A 22,076-nucleotide genomic window follows, 5' to 3' on the forward strand; every position below is an offset into this window, starting at 1 on the left:
TTTACATCCTTTAACTCATTTTCTCTTCGAAACAGCTCTGCTTAGAGCAAGGGCAAGTCATACCATCCCCAGTCTCCAGGTGTGGGGAAGAGACCCAGAGAGGATAAGTGGCTGTAGCAGGTCCCACCGGCTAGAAAATGATAGAACTGTGATTTCCATCCAAGTGGTTGCTCTCCTGGCACTCTCACTGATGCTGGGCTCTACTCTTCTTGGAGGACTTTCCTCCTGGCTCCTCCAGCCTGGCCTAACTTGTGGCTTTTCAGAAAGGCCCTTTTTTCTGTTGCAGCCTCACTTGGCAAGTCCAAGCAAGGAGGATATATTCAGGTTGTGGGGGAAGTCAGGGGAAGTAGATGTGTCCCCAGGTGTAAATGTGTTGGATTTGCACTACAAGAAATCAAGAACTGCAGGGACTTACAGACCTTAGTTGGCAGGAGCCCAGGCGGAAGTGTGTAGACACTTGCTGGCCACCCTGGAGAGGGGCTTAGTACGGCACTTTTTGAACTCTGTCCTCCAAATAAAGCTCGGTCAGTGCTCAGACATCAACTCTCCTGCTTGGAGGCTTAGGAAATGCCCGCCCACAGGCTTAGCCCTTCATGTTGATTTTGTGCAGCAGTTAAACTTAGGGAGCTGGGACCTTCTCTATATTAATATGGAAGTTGCCCTGGGAGGAAGTCACTAGCAGGAGACTTGAATGGATTTTTTGGATTGTCTCATAGCACCTCGTCCTTTTCCAGAGTTTGTAAATTTTTTTTTAATTTACATGATTATTTATCTCTTTTCCTCATTAAGCTGTGCACCCCAATGAATGAATGAACAATTTACCAAGTCCTTAAGATACAAGGTTAGCAATACCATATGTTTGTTAGCAGTACTTAATGAAGTGAAAGGTCTGTCCCAGGTTAGCTCTGCAGGAATCTTGACAAAGGAACGCTGAAAGAAATACTCCTTTGGGAGCTTTGTCTTTGTAAAGTATGTTATCGAATGACACCTGACACCTTTGTTTCTAAAGAAAAGGGTGTTTTGTTTCCTATTAGCAGGATGTCCATTTTTGTTTTTAAAAAATCATATTTTTCTTTTGTCATTGAAATGTGCTTTCAGTGTAATTACCTGTTTGGAAAGAATGAATTGACTTCCGCCACACTGTTGACAGTTTAAGAGCATTGTAGTGATAGTTGAGGCACTTCTCAACACAGCTTCTTGCTGCTCCACACAGTCATTTTCTCCCCTGGGTTCTGGATCCCAGATCACTGGCTTCCTTGTACCCAGTTGTGGGTCTTTCCAGGTCTCATGACCTGCAAGAGTTGGAGGTGAGGCTTTGAGGGAGCAGTGTAATTACTCTGCTTTGTTGTTCGTCCAGGGTGTGGGGAGAAGTAGGTGGGTCCCTGGTATAAGTGTGTTGGATTTAGACCATGAGAAATCAAGGACTGCAGGGACTTAACAAATCCAACTGCTAGTGTAAGTATGTCTGGCTGTTTTGCGACCCCGTGGCCTGTAGCTCGCCAGGCTCCTCTGTCCGTGGGATCTCCTAGGCAAGAATACTGGAGTAGGTTGCCATTTTCTCCTCCAGGGGATTTTCCTATCCCAGGGATGGAACCCAGGTCTCCTGCATAGGCACGTGGATTCTTTACTACTGAGCCACCAGGGAAGCCCAATTACGCTATTAACTAGTAGTTCATCCTTGTCCAAAGAAGGTGTTTGGGATGAGTGAAAATGTTCTGTTCTGAGGTTTCCTGTCTCCTGTCAGCTTGTTTTCTTCATTAGGATGGATGGATGAGGATGGTCCTGCACGTTTTCTTTTTCTCTTTAAAATTCTGTCTTTCGTGGAACATAGGTCTGCCCCACTGTGGGAAGGTGGTAGAATCTAGAGGTTTAAGGATGTATAGCGGTCTTGGAGAAAGAGCAGCCAGGACAGAAGTCCCAGCTCTGTCTTGTACCAACTCTGTTAGGTTCCTTAATGTTAGCCAATTTCATTTACTTCCTGTAAGTTAGTGGTAAGGATGCTATCTTCTTTTTAGGATTATAATGAGGATTAAATAACTAAAATTTGTGAGGATTAAATACGATAATGATGTACAGCTATGGGCACGGTGCCTGGCCCAAACTTAGCGCTCAGGTAACCATGAACATTATTCTGATTTCTGCTTCATGCTACTGGATTTGTTTTTAAAAACCATCTCTGGAGATCTTTTCTTGGTGAGGGGTGGGGGTGGGGGTGGGGAGCTGCTTACTGAATTCTTTTCTCAGATAGTGACCTGCTTTTTCTCTGAAATCCCATTTTGCTTGTAGGCAGACAGCCAAGTGGACCTGGTTCGGCAGCATTTCTATGAAGTATCCCTGGAGTATGTCTTCAAGGTGCAGGAAGTCCAGGAGAGGAAGATGTTTGAGTTCGTGGAGCCTGTAAGTAGATGCTTAGGGTTTTGCCAGACTTTCATCCCCACCCCTCATTCCAGTTACCTAGATGACAAAGTGCTCTAAGTTGTTAGTGAAGAGACTGACCAGCCCTGATGCTGTGCCTTCTGCTAGTAACAGTGCTGTCACCTGAGTACCCTGGATTCTTCCCAGTGCAACCATAGACACGGACGGAGAATGTTCCGCAGTGGTTCCTGCCTCTAGCCACTCTGTGTTGGGCTGGTTGCTTTCCAAGTTGGGGTAAGGGAGGGGGAGTTTTCATCTTGCCAGACAGTAGTGATGACCTCTTAGCATTTCTCCTTCCTCTGCCTGCCCCCGAGCCCCACCCCCGCCCCTGCTTCCTCTCTCCCTCAAATAACCCAAAGGTAGCAGTAACCCAAGGAAACCTTTCTCTTTTTGTCCCCTAAGTTCAAAGCACCTTCTTATCCCAGGCATGTATTAAAAAGATGGGATAGGAAGCAACTTCTCTCTCTAGGTTTGTTATAACCAAGAGGTATGGAGATTGCCCTGAGGGGACTGTGATGGGATTTGGACTTGGGTGGAACATCCCATTGGGCATGTAGGGCTGCAGTGTGGGAACAAGTCTGGCTGTAGCCTAGGCCACCCCAGTGTGGTTGTGCTTTCGTGGAGATGGGGTACTGCTTTAACACTGCTGTGGCACTAGTGTTCAGAATCCATGGAGACACCAAATGAGCTTATGGGCCTCAGTTTAAGACTTGCAGATCTTGAACTTTTCAGCCAAATGCAACCTCTGATTTAGACCCAAGCCTTGAGTCTCTTTACAAATAAGATTACCTAAACTTAAGCAAGAGTGATTTTCTTTAGTAAATAATAAAACTATAAGAAACTGAAAGAAAATGACCTCCCTTTTTGGTTAAGAGTGTTTTGTGCCCCCTTTCTAATTTATAAATTTTGGGGGTGCTTTTTAGGCGTGTAGACTGGCAGGCGATTTTAAGACTCTGTTTGGTCTTGAAATCTGATGCTTCTGTCTTTTACTTTGCTGAAACTGTTATGTTCTTGGGATCTCCTCCCAGCCATGTCATCTGGCAAATTCTTCAAAGTAGTTAATTATCTCAGTCTTACTTGAATATTGGAAATTTTAGAGACATCTTCCTTTCTAGCAGTGATCTCTACCAAGATCTCAAAATCCCTGTCTTTCTGTGGGATCTGTGAGATGGGGAAGCCATCTGTCAGAGAAAGCAAGCTTGTTGATTTCCCTGCTTGGGGCCCAGAGGTGTTAAAACCAGCCATTCAATTACAGTCTCATCTCTCATGGTTGGGGCAGGAATTCAAATGCTGTCATGAAGAATTAGCCTTTGGCATTTTTACTTGCTTTTGCTAGAATTTCTATAGAAAAACAGAAGTATGATTCTAATAACCTTTATGTACAGATTAATTGCTATTATTCTATAAATGCCTGATTTTGATGAGTTGCATTTTAATTGACCCATCCTATTTTTTGGAGGTGTTTTTCCTTGTTCATTTTGATTTCTCCATATAGTAAATCAGATACTGTATTTATTAGCTTTTGTTGGGTAACAAATAACCATAAAACCTTATACAACAGTAGGTATTTCTCACACATCTGTGGGGTTCATCCAGTCTAGGCTGGTCTCAGCTGGATGGCTCTGTTCATCTATGTGAGCTTTCCTGCTCCTCCTCCCTTTCTTTCTCCTCTTTTTTAAAAGAAATCTGTAAGGATTTACCTTTCTGTTTCCTGGCATTCTAGTGTAATATATCAGTGTCTTGAGCTTTTTGAGAGGTAGTGTAGCATCATTGTCAAGGGCTCTAGAACCAGATTGCCTGCTTTTAAATCTCAGCTCAGTCATATTCCAGGTGCATGTTCTTGGGAAGTTATTTTGTGACCCTCAGTTTCTCATCTGCAAAATAGGTATAACAATACCATTTATGAAGATGTTAGGAAGATTACCTGAGTTTATCCAGGTAACATGCTTAGAATACAGCTAACCTAATTGTGTGCGTGTGTGCTCAGTCACTTCAGTTGTGTCTGACTTTTTGTGACCCTGTGGACCATAACCTGCCAGTCTCCTCAGTCCATGGGATTCTCCAGGCAAGAATACTGGAATGGCTTGCTATGTCCTTTTCCAGTGGGTCTTCCCAACCCAGGAATTGAACCTGCATATCCTGCATTGCAGGTGGACTCTTTATGAGCCACCAGGAAAGTGCTAACCTAATTAGCACTCAATTATTATATAGTTGCTTATTAGGACCCAGTTAACAGTTTTTTTTTTTAAATTCTGAGACAGAGGACTATATCAATTTTGGCCACCCAGGGTCTCCTCAAATGAGTGAATGAGTCAAGTGGCAGTGTTAACAGGGTCTGCTTTTTTTAGTACAGTCTTGATAAATCTGAAAGCATTTTTTTCTGAATACATAGAAAATTCTGACAACCCAGCTGCTGTGTCTGAGGAGCTCACAGCCTCCTTGGGGAAGCAACATGTATAGTAATGAGCTAGCCAAAGTTGCGTTCAGGTGAGTGCCAGGATGGACAGAGGGGTTTAAAAAGTAGAAAACCATTGTGGATTGCAGATGTTTTTGAGTTCATAAAGTGAGGCACCTGGAAAGCTAATGAAAAAATGTCTGGCCTTGTGTTAGAATTGGCTGAGTGGCCAATGGCCAAGACTCTGCACTCCCAATGCAGGGGCCCTGGGTTTGATCCCTGGTCAGGAAACTACATCCCACACACCACAACTAAAGATCCTACAGACTTCAACTAAGATTCCGCATGTCACAACTAATACCCAGCACAGCCAAATAAATGAATATTAAAAAATGAGTTGGCTGAGAGGTTGGATATAGATATGTAACCTTCACTTTTCCACAGAAGTTCTTGTTTCTGAGCATACTAGTAGACAAGCAGGTGAGTGGCTGGAGCTGTGAGTAGGGAGAAGAGAGTCATATAGCAAAAAAGCTACTGACTGGATTAGTGGTTCTCAAAGTCCTAGAAATACAAATTCTCAAGCCGTAACCCATACCTGAAATTTGGGAGTGGGATCTAGTCAACTATACTTTTGTAAGCCTTCCAGGTGATTCTGCTGCACATTAAAGTTTAAGCTACTGGCCTAGGTTGTACAGAAGAAGAGCATAACACTTGATGATACCAGCTGAAACCGTTATGTTCTGTGTAAGTAATAAGTGCTTTGCCACATCATGTCATTCAATCATTATATAAGGGTAGGTCCTGTTTTTGTTTTCAGATAAAGAAATTGAAGCATGTTTATTTACCTCTGCAAGGTCACACCTAGTAAATGGCAGAGCTGTAATGGTCTGACTCTTAATTTCTATTTGAAACAACATTTGACTATTTGCAGGTGTAAAGGAAACCAACAAAAAATCAGTTGAACTAAATTGTTGGGGTGCCTGGTATAAGTGTTCATGTGTTGAGTTGGTTTCAGTCAAAGGAATCTTGTAGCCATTCAGGGAAGCTCCATGCACATCCACTATGTTCATTTGTTTCTTAGAAAGTAACTTCAAGTACCTTTGGAAAAACAAAATTTTAGCATGCCAAGGAAGAAAAGTCAGACTTCTGGGATCTAAACCCTCTATTTTTTTTTGTGCCCCGGAAACCTTAATTTTCTTTTGAGGTACTGAATGTTCTAGAGATTGAGATCATAGATAATGACTTAATGGCTTCCTGAAGGTAAAGCCTTGTTCCGTCTGTTCCTGAGTTTTCATAATTGGCGGTTTCCTCGTGTTGCAGAGAACTCACTCTCCACATTTGTCAGGCTCTGCAGCCTCTGAGTTTCGCCTCCTGAGTGTTTCTCGGTGCTCTGCCTTTCTGTCCTTTCTCACGGCTCTTGCTCCATTGCAGGTTGTCCTTCTTTCTCTTTGGTCAGTGGCGTCCTGTCCCGACCCCATCAGCTCAGCGTCTCTTCTGATACATTGGTCTGCGTCTGTCTGTCTTGCTGAGTGGCGCCGCCAGCACTCCCATGCTAAATCAGCTACGTAGCTGATCGAAGTCTTTGCCGTGGCCCAGTGTGCCTATCAAGGTTAAGGATGAGTAACAGGGAGTTACTTGGCTTCCGCATCCCAGCTTTTCATCTCTCTGCCGGCAGCCCTTCTCTTCACTGTGTGCATGAATGGTTCTTAGTAGCTGTATTTTTCTGCTATGGTTTCTGTAACAAAGTACCACAAACGGGGTGCCTCAGAACAGCAGAAGTGTACTGACTCATAGTTCTGGAGGCTATAGAAGTCTGAGATGAAGGTCAGCAGGGCCCTGTTCCCCCTGAAACCTTTAGAGAACTAATCCCTCCTTTCCTCTTCCTGGCTTCTGGTGCTTTCCTGGCAGTGTTTGGCATTCCTTGCTTTTATAGATCAGTCACTTCAGTTCCTCATCCTCACAGGTCTGTCTTCACTCTGTGTTTGTTACTATGTCCAAACTCTGCCCCCCACCTCCAGTTTTCAAGGACACCAGTCATTTTTGATTAGGGCCTAATGGATTCATTTTCACTTTATTATCACTGTACAGATCCTGTTTCTACAGAAAATCACATTCTGAAATACTAGGGGTTCAGACTTCATATCTTTTGGATATAGAGGGGCAAAATTCAACCCAAAACAGTAGCTCTGTTCTGTGAATGGAAACCACTTAAATTTATCAGAGTCCAGAATGATGCAGCCATCCCTAATAAAGCAGTTATGTTTTTGTTCATTTTTTAAAAAATCTATGTAATCAGCTAGGAAATAGAAATAGAGTTTTCTTACAGTAATTCTCAGAGGGAAGCAAGGATGGGGAGGAAGGGAGGGGGACAGTGGTGAGGTCTCTCCTTGGCGTTTCCTTTGTTGTGCTGTGGCTGTGTGTCTGGTGTCCAGGGAGGATCCTGGTTGCACGTGAGGCTTCTCTTACCTAATAACCAGCTAAGGCCACAGCCACACTTCTCTCTGCATGAGGAGAAGCATTTCTTTGAAGTGGACCTGTCCTTTCTGGAGTCTTTCTGTGAGCCTTGCCCACCCCCTGAGCAGTTGACTTTCATTTCCCATGGGTCATAGGTTCAGAGATGCATACAGTGTGTGGGAGGTTGGGGAGGGGAGGAAAGATGCTGTGAGGGGAGAAGGAAGGAAAGTGGTCCAAAGATAACAATATTTAAGGCATCATTTCCTGTGGAAAAATGGACAACCAGGCATGATACCAAAGGAAGTGAAAACCAAAATAATTATTAGCAGCTCTCTGCCTTTGGAGTGCTTGTGTGTATATGAAGGTGACATCTTAGCGAGCTGTTTGAGATAATTACCCCGAGTAAGAGAGGCCCTGTTGATTTTAAGTGAAGGATAACTCAGAGTTGATAGGAGGAATCCCCTGAGCATCAGTTGCTTATCTTCTGCATTATTCTCCAGTAGAGGGTGACTCAGTGCTTTGGAAATGTTGATGGAGCAGCAGCGTTCAAGGACAACAGGGAGGGAAGAGCTAAGGAAGGACAGTTGTCCTTTGAACACTGGCACTAGATTTGGCACGAGAACCCCTTCTTCTCCATTACTGGAGCTGTTTAGAAGAAAAAGTATGGGCCTTCTTCACAGAAATAGAGGACGTTCAAAGACTGTGGTCATCTTGAGAAAGAGAGTTCATTTTTAGTCCTTAGTGACTCTCTGTGGCTTACCTCCCATTCCTTAATTTAGGTTAGAGATGTATAAATGGGCCCCTAGATATGTTTCTAGCCAGAGGACCCAGCAATGCCTGTTCCTTACCTCCTGTGAAGATGTAAGGGAACAGATGCTCCAGGGACAATGGCAACAGGAAGTCAAGGGACCCTGTTGTTATAAGCTGCACCTTGCCTGACTTTCCAGTCTAAAGCTCTTTGATAAAGTGGGCTGGACACATGGCTTTGCCTGAAGGCAGGTCAGTATATACCCTGGTGTTTACCGTTCCTGCCACAGGCAAAGTGTAAGGGTTTCCTTTACTCTCATTGTTAGGGCTGCTTCTCAGAAGGGGAGAGTTAGGTGAAACCAAATGAGATTGCGTGTAATAAGTAAAGCTATGCTCACTTAAGGACTAGAAGATTAAACACAACAGTATAAAGTGATGCAGCTGGGTCTTGATATAACGTGTTTGAGGCAGGTCTGAGGGAACAACTCAAACGATGTGAGTCAGCATCGAGACGTTCACGTTAGAATGGGATTGATCTCCAAATGTAGTAGAATTGAGCTGGTGATAGAGTTGGGGTCCTGGTTATTCTAAACTGTGTTCAGGCTTTAATTATAATTCTTTCAGCTTGCGATATGGGACCGAGGCAGGATATGTAGAGCTTGGGAAAGGGCCAGGAAGTGTAACAGCAATGAGGTTCCATGTGTGCGATGAAAGGAAAGATGGCAGGACATTCGTTTATTTAGCTTGAAGAAGTGAAGGCTCAGGGTGGGGACATTAGTGGTTTTAAGTATATGAAGGCCTGTTGTGAGAATCATGGTGAACAGATGTTTTCAGTCTTCACTAAAGACAAAACTAAACAAGGAATGCCCTTACCTTTTAGCCCAAGGCACTTTAAATGAGAATTTAGGGAAACCATCTTAACTGAAAATGTGGGAACATGGGATTATTTTAATAAAGGGACCCAGGGTGTTGACTTTTGGATAATTTATGGCAAGTGCAGAAACACACTTGAACTAATGTCTAATCTGGATGATTTTCTTTGATTTGACTTTGCCTGTTAGGCTACAGACTCAGGACACACCAGCTTCCTTTTCTCTCTTCTTTGCTGTTTGTCAGTATAACCATACCCTTTTGCATGATAACCTGATGTTATGAATTTAATAGAAGGAGACTAAGTGGGACCCCTTGTCTTCAGTTTCTGAAGAAGTGATTTTCTTAGGAAGTGATGAGGCTCACAGGATACAAGCTTGGGTGTTGGTGCCAAGGAGACCTGGTTTCAAATCCTAGCTGCTTTATACTGTGTGTTTGGGGACAAGTTACTTAACCTCTCTGAATCTGCTTCCTTATTGTTAAAATGGAGATAACAACCTATGAAATGAATACTACTGCTAGGACTATTCGGTGAGATGGGGCATATGAAGTCCCAAGTGCCTGGCATGTAAGAAGAGCTCAGTAAATGATAGTCATTATTATTACTTTGTCATTATTATTACATTCAAACCAGGGCTGGGAACTCAGATACAGCTCCATAATACCTCCTGAACCTGCTTATGTGAGGTCTTCCCTTCTGCCTTCATTACAGCTACTGGCGTTCCTACAAGGACTCTTCACTTTTTATCACCACGGTTATGAACTGGCCAAGGACTTCAACGACTTCAAGACACAGTTGACTATCAGCATACAGAACGTGAGTGGGCGAGGGGATGGGCTTCCTTCCCTTGCTAAGGGGAGGAAGAAACAAAATATGGGTCTGGTTGCATAGAGATCTCTTAAATGGATAGGAATGCAGATGGGGAGGATGGGTCTTGCTTGGGTTCAAAGGGCAGCAGAGGGCAGTCATTTCCAGGGTGCTTGGTGGTCCCAGAGTTCATCCTCACCTCCGTCATTTCAAAGCTCCATTATTTCTGTTTGCGGAAGTGCTGCTGTTGCTGCTGTTTTAAATCTGTAGCACCGGCATCAGGATTTCCTTTGGCAGTGGAAGTCCCAGCCCCACCCAACCCCACCCGGCCTCCCTTCTGCGCGTCCAGCTGCCTGGCCACTTGAAACAGTAGACTGTGTGTGTTTAGGAGTAGGGGGTGGGGCACACATGCTGGCCTCCAGCTCAAAGGATGTGCTCTTGTTCAAGTCGCGGTGACGAAATCCAAGTCAGTGCGCCTTACTCCCAATCTCCTTTCCCAAACTGTAAGCAGCAGGACCTTTGGGTGCACAGAATCCTGCTTAGGCCTCTAATCAGTCTCACTGGAACTAAACCCCTCTCTTCCCTAATGTGATCACATTAGTCTGCATGTTGTCTTTGTCTCTGGGTGGTCCTGTGTCCAAATAAACCCAAGTGTGTCCTAGTGGGTTGGGCTGTATGCTTTTGGAAGCCCGACTCTCATTGTTCCCTGTGGTGCCTCTGAGAACAGGAAGTTGCAAGGTCTTGGACGAGCTTTCACGAAGCATGGCCTCCCGTTGGGCTGGGTTTCTCAGAAGGCAGGCTCTGAAGCGGAGATTTACACAGAGCAGGTTCCCAGGAGGCTGTGTCGGCAAAAACACCTGTGAGAGAGTTGCGGGCAGCAGGCCCTGCAGAGGGAGAAGTTGAGCTGTGAGGCCTCAACTGATGCCACAGGCCCCCTGGAGCTGCAGTGGTCCCTGGGCTCCCCTGGGTGCTGGTGCAGGCTGTCCTGGGGGAGGGAGAACCTTACGTGAAGCAGCTGGTTTTGAGGAGGAAACTGTCAGCCAACAGCCAGGGTGAGAGCAGCTCTGTCCTAGAGGGCGGTGGAGGGCTTGCCCTGCTGTGGGCCCTCTGCCTCGGAGTTGCCGGGACACTTGCTAGAAACGCACGTTTCTGGTTTGAGAGGTGATGAGTTTATCTTTGGGGGTGAGGACTGGTGAGTTGCATTTCCTGCCAGTTCCCCACGTGATTTTGATGGTCCCTAGAGCTTGAGAGTCATTCTTGAATAGGGCTTTCAGGCCGAAGTATACTTCAATAAAGTGAATGTTTGCCTTATTTCTTGATAGCTGAACATTCCTCACTTGGTTTTAGACCTAGGATTCTGTAGGTTGATACTCTGAAGTGCTGAAGAAACAAAGAGGGTTTCATTTCTTTGATTTGGATAAAATTCCTTTCATCCTAGACAAGAAATCGCTTTGAAGGCACCAGGTCGGAAGTGGAATCCCTGATGAAGAAGATGAAGGAGAATCCCCTTGAGCACAAGACCATCAGTCCTTACACTATGGAAGGGTACCTCTACGTCCAGGAGAAACGTGAGTGCCAGGCCAACCAGCAGCGTGGGTGTACTCATGCCTTTTTCCCCAGGGGGTGTGTCCAGTAGTGCCTGACATGGAGCATTTATTTGGTCAAGGGAGAATGACTTTATAGTTCAGCTTTCTAGGGGAAAGATGCTGTCCGCAAGGTCTTATCTATCTTCGTGATATATTGTGTTTTCTGTGTAACTGGGAATCCTGTTGCAACCTGGAATTCATAGGCTCTGTGGTGCCACCTTTCCCCTTGAGGTGTCTGTATACCCTCAGTATAGCTTTCCATACCACAGCCTTGGTGTAGAGGCCCTGAAGAGGTCTAACTGGCTGGACTTTATAGTCATATCCTTTGGTAGACCTAATAATAGTTGTTTTTGAGACTTGTTTCAGCAGGGCCTAAACTACCATGACTTTGGCCCTTTCCTTCTTCAGTTCAACTCCTGTCATTCCAACAATTAAATTTTATGAAAAGTAGAAACAAAAGCTCACTTCACAAGCCAGGGAGAAGGGCCATTGACTTGCACATAGGACGTCAAGGAAAGAAATGCTAGGTGCTGCTAACCTAGGGTTTTCAGTGATGACTCAGATTTATGCATTGGGCTGTAGCACCCCCAGACTTAATTCTTGCATGTAGTACTAGAGATTAAAGAAAGGACATTGTTTTTCTTTAATGGATAGTTCTTATAGTCTCCTATCTGGGCACTGTTGATTAGGATTGTCAAATGTCTTCACTCCTAGAAGTTTCTTATGAAAGAAAATACTTACAGTGATTATTCCATGTAGTAATTACTCAGAAATTTGCTTGGGCATAAAATTGTTCCCTGGTGACAATGGTGTAGTAATGGGATTAGAAGTTGGAATATCAGTTGTGATGAGAGTTTTATATCCCTTATTCTTACAGGTATGAGCTTGTTAAGGCTTGTAAGAAGCAGAAGCTACATATACAGCACTTTTGAAATCTTTGTGCCATCATTGGAATATATTCTCTAAACCGCAAAAACACAGGAGAATAGTTGCTGTTTTCATTTGTCCTTGATGCTGCAATATAAACACTCCGTTGCTTTTTTAGTGTATTAAGTGACATCTAACACTTGCATGGGTATTCATACCCTGAAAAATACCTATTAAGTGTCTGCTGAATCTTTTTTCATGTTATCATTATTATTTTTTAAATCATATCTTCTATGCAATCTCTATGAGCATCCATAACTCATATTGATTGAGGTCTTTGCAGGTTAACAATGCCAATTAGGCTTTCTTCCCCTAATAGTACTTTGTTTGAAATAAAGTAATTGGCCAGGCACCAGTAGAATAAGAAACTAAGAATTTGTCTGCAGGGCATCTGCCTCTTTGCCGAGGGATAATTTTGAGGGACAAACACTTAGATTACATTTGAGCATTTATAGTTACTTCCGTTCCACATGTCTAGTGTCTCTGGGTTTTCCTTGTCTGCTTTTCAGATCTTCTTGAGTTCTGCTGAAATAAAAATTAGGAGTTTGAAGGTAGGTCAGCACCCCTGTATATCTGTGCACGTGATCACAGAGCAGCTGTGTGGGAAGCATGACGTCATCGCACCAGATGGGGACGGTGACAGGCATTTTGAGGAACCTTTCTGTGTGCTTTTTCAGTCATCTTACTCCTGTCAGGGGAGAGAAAGGAAGCTTCAGATGGAAATTGATGATGGAAAAATGAATTAATTTCCCCAGAGAACCTCTACTTCCATTGTATTTTAAGACCCATCAGATGCAGCATTTAGTGGGAAAAAGTCTTTCTTGGTCCTTGGGAAAAGTCCTGGGTTAGTTCCACTTCCAGTGTGTGAGATTAGATTTCTGCCTGTGGTTGTCCAGCTGATGTGGAGAATATATTGTCCCTAGAAACAGTTTAAGGATAGGTGAGCACTGTGAGTTACATGTTCTGTGTTGTCCAGTATGCAGTGTACATGTCGAGATGTTTAATGGGGAATATTACTTTACAGGTCATTTTGGAACTTCCTGGGTGAAGCATTACTGTACATATCAACGGGATTCCAAACAAATCACCATGGTACCATTTGACCAAAAGTCAGGAGGAAAGGGGGTGAGTTCATTTTTAAATTTCATGTTTGATTTGTTTGGTTAACACAAGATGAGTGTAATGCATGTTTGCAGTAACATCTTCAATGTTCACTGTAATTTTCTTCATTTTTATATAGTAGTTTCAGGGGGTATGACATCTGAATAAAGTAAATAAATAATATGATTATTTTTAGTTCTAAGCTGTGTTAGAAGCTGTAATTAAGACATATTCTTGTATTTCAATATATGCCATATTAAGTGTGTTAATGTGTTTAGATACTGGAAATTCTTGGATGACCTCATCCTGTGAAACTGATTTTCATCACTTTCACCTGATACCTAGAGGACTGCCAGTTGGCAGTTTAGATGTTCCAGTTATCTATCTATCATTTCGGTTTTCCAGATATCTATTCCAGTTATTTATTGTAACAGAACACTAAAAAATGTAGTGACTTTTAAAACAGCACCAATCATTTTAGTTATTTCTTACAGTTTCTGTGGGTAAGGACTTTGGGGAGCATGTGGAGCAGTGGTTTGGGTTCAGAGTTTCTCAAATGGTTCCAATCAGATAGTGACTGGAACTGGATTATAAGGGTTTGAAGCAACTTTGAGCTGATCAGATATAGCTCTCTTCAGATATGACCTCCTCTTCTCTTCTCCTCCCTCTTTCTCTTTTGCTCTCTATAGTTCCAAGGCCTGTTCTCTGGCCTCTCTATGTGGGCTGGTTTGGGCTTCCTCATAGCATGGCAGCCTCAGGACAGCTAAAGTTTTTAGGAGTGAATCTTCCAGCAGCAAAAGCAGACACTGCATTGCCTTTTAATGATCTAGACTTATGTTGGCCCTGTGTGTTGGTTGAAGCAGTTATAAAAGCCCACCTAAGCTCACCCAGTTGCAGCGGGAGAGGATGCAGACCCTGTCTTGCTGGGATGAACAGCACAGTCACATTACATTGCAGAGTGTGTGGAGTGAAAGATATTCTTGTGGCCATCATTAGAAGAATTAGAAGAGCCAGGCTGCCTTTGTGGGGAGACTGCTGCTAGGAGTGCCTTGCCGTGCCCTAGTGTTCACCTTTCTTCTGGGAGCGCTCTGCCTGTCTCCATTGCCTTTTTAGGTCTGATCTGTCTTCTCTCTGGCTGCACATTACATCATCATCTTCTTTTTCCTTTCAGTATTCTATTTATGATGGTCCCCGTCTGTGAATTTTTTTAAAGAATTTGTTGTGCTTAGGCATTTTGGCCTTTCTGGATTTGCGGATTGGTGTCTTTTAGTAATTTTGGAAAATTCTTTTCAATTATCATTTTGAATTTTCCCACCTCCCCATTCTTTCTATTATTTCCTACTGGAGATATTTAAATACTTTTAATTTAAAAAAAATTGTATTTTTCATTTCTTTGAATCTCTGGGCTGTGTTCTGGAAAATTTCTCTGGTTCTATCCTTGGTTTAAAGAATTTTTCGCTGTGTCTGATTGGTGATGAGGCAGTCCTCTGTAAGTATTCCAGCCATGGCCTTCTCTGTGGTGCATTTTGTGCATCCTGTCGGGTTTGCTTGCATGTGTGCAGGCACTGCAGTGTAGAGGCGAAGAGCCCTGACTTTGAGGTTAGACTGCCCAGGTCAGTGATGCGTGACCCTCTTGTCATTATTGTTAGCTGCTCCCCCAAGCTGCCCCCTTGCTCTCTGCCACTTCCAGTTTCTCTTCCTGACTTTCTTTTTCTTGGGCCATAACACTGGAGTTGGTCAGCATCTCTGTCCTTCCCTGTATCAAAGCATAAAAAAAAGTCAAGGCACTTTTAATGTTTCTTGTTAGGGGTAGAGTTGACTTATAAATAATCCCAGGAAAATAGACATGAGAAATGATCAAACATAGAGAAATTATAGAGTTAGAAGGAGTATTAACAATCTCTGTTAGTAGGAGTTCCTTATTATCATGAAATGGAAATAGAGTTAGGTCTGCCTTTCTTAGGTCAAGTCAGTTCTTTTCTAATTTCTAGTCCTTCTAGAAATCAACTTCACGGAGTTAAGTAAGTAAGTGTTAGTCGCTCAGTCGTGCCCAACTCTTTGCGACCCCATGGACTGCAGCCCACCAGACTCCTCTGTTCATGAGATTTTCCAGGCAAGGATACTGGAGTGGGTTGCTGTTTCCTTCTCCAGGGATCTTCCCAACCCAGGGATCGAACCCGGGTCTCCTGCACTGCAGGGGGATTCTTTACCAATTGAGCTACAAGGGAAGCCCTGAAATCAACTTCACTGAGTTATTCTCTCACTTTTATTTTGGGACTGTTTATGTGGTGCTTTCCTAAACCTGGAATGAAGGAACTCTCTTGTATTTTCTCTACTCTGTTCTTACCACATTGAAAGTGGAAAGCAGAAACCAATTACGGTGAGTGTTTGGAGCTCCTTAGACTTTAGTGAGATAAAAGGAAACACCTCACTGAGTTGTTAAGAAGTTTATATGTATTAGTGTATATAAACTTCTTGGGACAGAAAATAGAGGCTGATACATAATAAATGCTGCCGTATTGGGAGATTGGTATTATATGAAATCATTTCTCTGGTAATAATTACTTATATTTATATTATATTTTACATTTTCTAAAATATTGTCCTTTCTCATCCTGTTTGATGCATTTTTCCTCCTTTACAAAAGAGGAAATTGAGGATCAGAGAGAGAAAGTGATTTCTAAGGCCATATGATCAGTGAGTTACCAAAGCCAGTACTCAAACCCTGATTCTGGAGCTGGCATCTCCTGATTCTGAGGCAAATATGTAAATATAAAATAAGAGCTTTCCACGACACCTCTATGTTTTCTTAGCCTCAGGGTGGAGGAGACATGAACTGACTGTCCAGAGGTGATATCTTCTTAATTTATACAGGAGAAACATGTGATGTTGTTGTGTTACGTGTTTATGCAAAGCTCTCTTAGGAGGTGCAGATAAATAGGTGATAGGGTGTTTTCTTTCTCTAACATGCTCTTTATCCACCCCTTCTCTCCTTCCTTATCCCCTTGCATTTGGGTTATTTTCCTTTGAAAGTACCCGCTTTTCTCTTCATCTCAGTCCAGGAGATGTGAGCAGATTTTCTGCATCCTCTTGGAGACTGGGCTTGTGCGTGGTGAAAGACAGTACCCGAGTTCTACCTTGTGAGATGAGGCCCCTCTCTGCGGGAGCCCTGGAATAGCCCAGGGATGACCCTGTCCCTTCCCTGGCTTGAAACCCTTCATTATGTTCCCACTGCTTGCAGGATACAGACCATAATCTGCATGATCAGGTCCCTGTCTTCCTCAGACCCTTTCTCAGTCCTCTTTCCCTCTTGCTCTTGGATTCCAGGCACACCGACTTCCTTTCAGTTCCTGCAGGGCTCCATGGACCCTGGCTGTGGGGCCCTCTTCACCTGCTGTTCTCCACCCTGATCTGTGTTCTTGGTTTTACCTCTTATGAATCCTTTGGTCTCAGTTAAAGAAAGCCTTTGCTGACCTTTTTGCCCAGGTTACACCCCCTTAATTTAGGCTTTTGTAGCACAACATGCTTCTTTTTTTGTTGTTTGTCATGGTTATAACTCTTCATTTGTTTGTATAAATGATTGTTATCTCTAGCCCCCATTTTTAAAAACCATGAGTACTTGAACAGATTGTCTTTATAGATTTTTCCTGGTGTGTTATGGTCATTTTTGGAACAGATTCTTATATTCCTCTTATTTCTGCTTATATTTGCCAGTTTTGTATAGATCCTCTGTTTTCTCCTATTTCTCAGGGACATCTCCCCCTAACCTGGAGAAGGAAATGGTAACCCACTCCAGTATTCTTGCCTGGAGAATCCCATGGACAGAGGAGCCTGGCAGGCTACTGTCCATGGGGTCGCTAGAGTCAGATACAACTTAGCGACTAAACCACCCTCCCCCTAAACTTTCAAAATGGGAAGCAGTCCAACACCATTAAATCAGAAATAGAGTTAGATATTAACATGGTCAGAAGTACATATGCTTGTGTGTTTATGGTCATACATTTACGCATTGCAGAAGGAGCATTTCTCAATCTGAGAAGTTAATCTTTGCCATTCGGTAGAAGACAATAGCGTAAGACTTGTGAATATAGACGGTCTCTTCCTAGGTCTTCTGTGTTTTATATGTTATTTTGATATTAGTGGGTGATTAAGTTTTACCATATGCAGTCACATTTCCTATTATTCAACAGACTAGGCAAGTTTGTTAATTTCCCCCTAGTTTAGGAAGAAACATTGGCAGATAAGGAGAAAAAGGAACCCTAAAAAATTCTTATGTGACTGGAAGAGAAGAAATCAGGAGAAACCTCTATGTTTCTAAGCAGTAAATTAGTGCTGTGCTGTGTGACAAAACTGTTGCATTCCGTTTGTACAATGGAATATTACCTAATAGTAGAAAGAAAAAAGCTCCTTTGTTTTGTATCATGGATTTTAAAAATTGCCTGCATTGTTTTAATATTAATGTTTATTTTTTATTGAGATATAGTTGATTTCTAATACTACCTATGTTTCAGATATAAAACAGTGATTCACAATTTTTTAAAATTATACTCCATTTATAGTTATTATAAAATGTTGACTATATTCCCTGTGCTGTACAGTATATCCTTGTAACTTATTTATTTTATACATAATAATTTGTATCTCTTAATCCCTTACCCCTATCTTGCTACTCCCTCCTTCCCTCTTCCCACTGATAACCGCTGGTTTTTTCTATATATCTGTGAGTCTGTTTCTTTTTTGTTCTATTCACATGTGTTTCACTTTTTAGATTTCACAGATAAGTGATATTATACTATATTTGTCTTTCTCTGATTTACGTTATTAAGCGTAATACTCTTCACTTCATCCATGTTGTCGCAAATGGCAGAGTTTAATTCTCTTTTAATGGCTGAGTGGTACTCTGTTGTATGTGTGTGTGTCTGTGTGTGTGTCACGCACACACACACCACTTCTGTTTTTTAAAAATGGATGCATATATGGTTTCTTTTGGCTACAGTGGGTCTTTGTTGCTGTGCGCAGGCTTTCTCTAGTTGTAAGGAGTGGGGACTACTCTCTAGTTGCGGTAGTGGTGGCGTCTCTTGTTTTGGTGCACGGGCTCTAGGAGTGCAGGCTTCAGTAGTTGTGGCTCGTGGGCTCTAGAACCCTGGCTTAGTAGCTGTGGCGCGTGGGCTTAGCTGCTCCACAGCAGGAGGGGTCTACCCTGACCAGGGACCAAACCGGTGTCCCCTACATTGCGAGGCGGATTCTCAACCACTGAACTGCCAGGGAAGCCCTATACCACTTCTTTATCCATTCATCTGTTGATGGACACTTAGGTTGCTTTCATATCTTGACAATTGTAAATAATGCTTCTATGAACATTGGAGTATGTGTATCTTTGTGAATTAGTGTTTTTGTTTTCTTTTGGTTGAAAAACCTCCATACTGTATTCCACAGTGGCTACACCGATTTACATTCCCACCAACAGTGTACAAGGGTTCCCTTTTCTCTGCATCCTCACTGACATTTGTTATTTGTGGGCTTTTTGATAATAGCCATTTTTGCTAGGAGTAGGATGATATCTCATTGTGATTTTGACTTGTGTTTCTCTGATGTTTAGTGATGTTTAGCAGCTTTTCATGTGCCTGTTGGCCATCTGCATTTCCTATTTGGAAAAATATCTGTTTAACTCTTCTCCCCATTTTTAAGTTGAGGTGTTAGCTTTTTTGTTGTTGTTGAATTGTATGAGTTGTTTATATATTTTGGGTATTACCCCCTTGTTGATCATATCATTTGCAAAAAGAAATAAACCCTTGATTCGCACAGTGTGAGTGAACAGTAAATGAATTATGTTGAGTGAAAGAAGTCTGGCATAAAAGGGCATTCCATTTGTATAAAGTTACAGAGCATTCAAACTAATTTGTAGTGACAGAGCAGATTCAGTGTTTGCCTGGGAATGGACTGCATGGAGGGCTGATGGATTACAGAGGGACTCACGAGGAAACTTGTGGGGGGACTGATGGAAATGTTCATTACCTTGATTGTGTTGATGATTTCATGGATGTATACAGATGTCAAAACTCATAAGTTGTTTGCTTAAACATATGCAGTATATTATACATTAAAAATTATACTCAAGGTCCCCTGGAGAAGGGAATGGCTACCCATTCCAGTATCTTGCCTAGAGAATTCCATGGACAGAGGAGCCTGGAGGGCTACTGTCCATAGGATCACAATGAGTCAGACCCGACTGAGTGATAGGATGGATAAACAACAAGGTCCTATTGTATAGCACAGGGATCTATAGTCAGTATCCTGTGATAAACCATAATGGAAAAGAACTGAGAAAGAATATGTATGCAAATAACTGAGTGACTTTGCTGGACAGCAAAAATTAACACAACATTGTGAATCAACTATACTTCAATAAGAAAGTACATACTTTAAATATATATATATATATATATATATATATATATATATATATATATATATATATATACTCAAAAAGCTGTTAAAACACATTCATTGCACACCTACTCTGTTCCAGGGACTGTTTGGTCTCTAGGGACCCATGGGCAAGCAAAAAACAGACTTAGGTACGTGCCCTCAGGGAGCTTGCAGCCTAATGAGGAGAGAGACATTATTTGCATCATCCCTTAGGGCAGCAGCAGATCTCAGCTGTGATCAGTGCTATGAGAGAAGGAGGGGGATACATGGTGTTATGTGAGCATGTCTGGTGTATTTGACCTGGTGCAGGAATGTTTTCCTGAGAAGTGACCATTGAACCAAGATCAAAGAAGCTCAGAATTGGAAGGAGGACCTCAAGGTCGTCTTGTTTCAACTCTTATCAAACCTGCAGTTTAAACTTATTTAAAACAATACCAACAAGAGTTTAATCTAGCATGTGTTGCTGCTATACTATCATGATCTATCAATACTAGGATGCTGGGCTCCAAGTAGAACATGGCTCACAGATTTTATCTGCATGAGGCTTTGGCCTGAGGAAGTTGGTGACCAACCTCCTGTGGTCCTGAATACTTAGGTCTTAGAAGATGAAATGATCATTCCTGTTTATGTGGCATTTTTGTCCAGGAGAGGAGCTTGGCCCGAGTTCTGGCCTCATTTTGACTGTCTGTGTCTTTGCAACAGGGAGAAGATGAATCAGTCACCCTCAAATCCTGCACACGGCGGAAAACAGACTCCATTGAGAAGAGGTTTTGCTTTGACGTGGAAGCAGTAGACAGGTGAGCAGCTGTCACACTTTTTCTTAGAAACAAATATTGCTGAATTTTAATTTCTTACCTTTCCCATCCAGTCATAACATTCTGTTTTTTTATCCCCTCTTTCCCTTCTCCATTCCTTCGTTTAGAGTAGAGGCCAATTGCTCGTTTGCAGGAATCTGTGTAGCAACCCCCGTACTTTACATTCGGCACTGAGGCCCTGGTTGGTTTTCTTTTAATGTCAGGGCTTCCTTCTTGGGAATGTGTATTAGGTCTCAGGAGGGTGAATTTATGTTAAAAAAAATCTATTTAGCACAATTGTATCAGCTATTTGAGATTTTTTACTTAAAAATTTTTATGAAATGATTCAAAATGAGTTAGGTAAAGGGAAAAGTAGAAGTTCTACTCATTTCAAAAAGGGGCTTTTAGTTACAGCATTTCGCCTACCATTGTGTGTATGCACCCAAGAAAGAAAACACACCACTTGTGAAATCAGTCTTTGGAGAGGGAGCTCTGTGTTGTGTTCCTCGAGATTTATAGAATCTCATTAAGTTGTACCATTTCATGGTGTTAAGCTGGTTTGACAGCATTCCAGTTCTTTGAGACACTTTACTTGGCAACAGGTTAATTCTTTGAATGAACGCCATGAGTTAAGCTTATTTAAGCTGTCTATTCAAGATCAGCAGTGCTAGCACAAAGATGCTTAGATCTCAGCATGATTCTCTTGTCATGCTGTTTAATTTCTCCCCTTTATTAAAAAAAAGAAGAAAAAGCTACACACATTTTGTCAGGCCAGTATTTCTACCTTCCCTGAGACGTCTACCTGTGGCCACTTCGTGACAGCTCTAAAGGGTCCGGAGCGAGGGTACCACCTGGCGTGTGCTGCTCCATGTGCTGCCAGGGGTGAAATGCCTTCTTGTGGTGTGACATGTCCCCGCAGTGTGGCCCCTGAGGCTTGATAGTGTGCCTGTGGAGAGAGCATGCCCATGTAGTCTAAATTGGACATTTGTGGAAACTAACCATGTCTTATTAGCAGTCTAGTTGTTATACTTTTGGCTCTCAAGTCAGGAAACTCAGATCTAAATTTTGACTTAGTAAAATTTTGCTTAATAGCCATATGACTCTGGGCAAGTCACTTAATCTTGAGGGGCCTTGATTTCCTTCTCTGGAAAATGAAGATGGTCATAGTACCTAGTGCCTAGAATGGTTAGGATTCAAGAAGAGAAGGCATATAAATTGCTTGGCAGACTAGCAAATAATAAGTGTTCATCAGTGAGTTGTTATTAGTTATTAATTAGCATGTCCCTCATGGTTATCTCACTTGATATTTCAAAAGCTAGCATCTGAGTGCAGAGGAAGAAATACAATTTGTAAAGAAAAGCAAGTACCCTAGTCGTTTGCTGTGTGTGGGTTGTGAGAGGGGAAGAGAATGGAGAAGGGCTGTATGGAGGAGTAGGTTGAATTGGGGTAGCAAAGGGAGATTGCGAAAAGTGCACCACAAACTGAGATTATTCTTGACTTTAAGCAAATCCTAAGTCTGGATGCTTTGAGCCCTTGTAGGCATCTCTCTT

At 42.5% G+C, this 22,076-nt stretch overlaps 1 protein-coding gene across 7 annotated transcripts in view; it reads left to right on the forward strand.

Moving 5' to 3' along the window:
* ARHGAP26 (Rho GTPase activating protein 26) overlaps positions 1-22,076 on the forward strand; it is a 663,940-nt gene that overhangs the window by 346,729 nt on the left and 295,135 nt on the right. For all 7 annotated transcript variants that reach the window (XM_065918816.1, XM_065918817.1, XM_065918815.1 and 4 more), the window contains 5 exons: positions 2,287-2,397; positions 9,594-9,698; positions 11,128-11,257; positions 13,227-13,327; positions 20,435-20,529. In XM_065918816.1, coding sequence (XP_065774888.1) covers positions 2,287-2,397; positions 9,594-9,698; positions 11,128-11,257; positions 13,227-13,327; positions 20,435-20,529 — 542 coding nt within the window. The remainder of the gene's footprint in view (positions 1-2,286; positions 2,398-9,593; positions 9,699-11,127; positions 11,258-13,226; positions 13,328-20,434; positions 20,530-22,076) is intronic.

The sequence above is a fragment of the Muntiacus reevesi genome, chromosome 1 (assembly GCF_963930625.1).
Source record: "Muntiacus reevesi chromosome 1, mMunRee1.1, whole genome shotgun sequence".
Taxonomy (NCBI): Eukaryota; Metazoa; Chordata; class Mammalia; order Artiodactyla; family Cervidae; genus Muntiacus; species Muntiacus reevesi.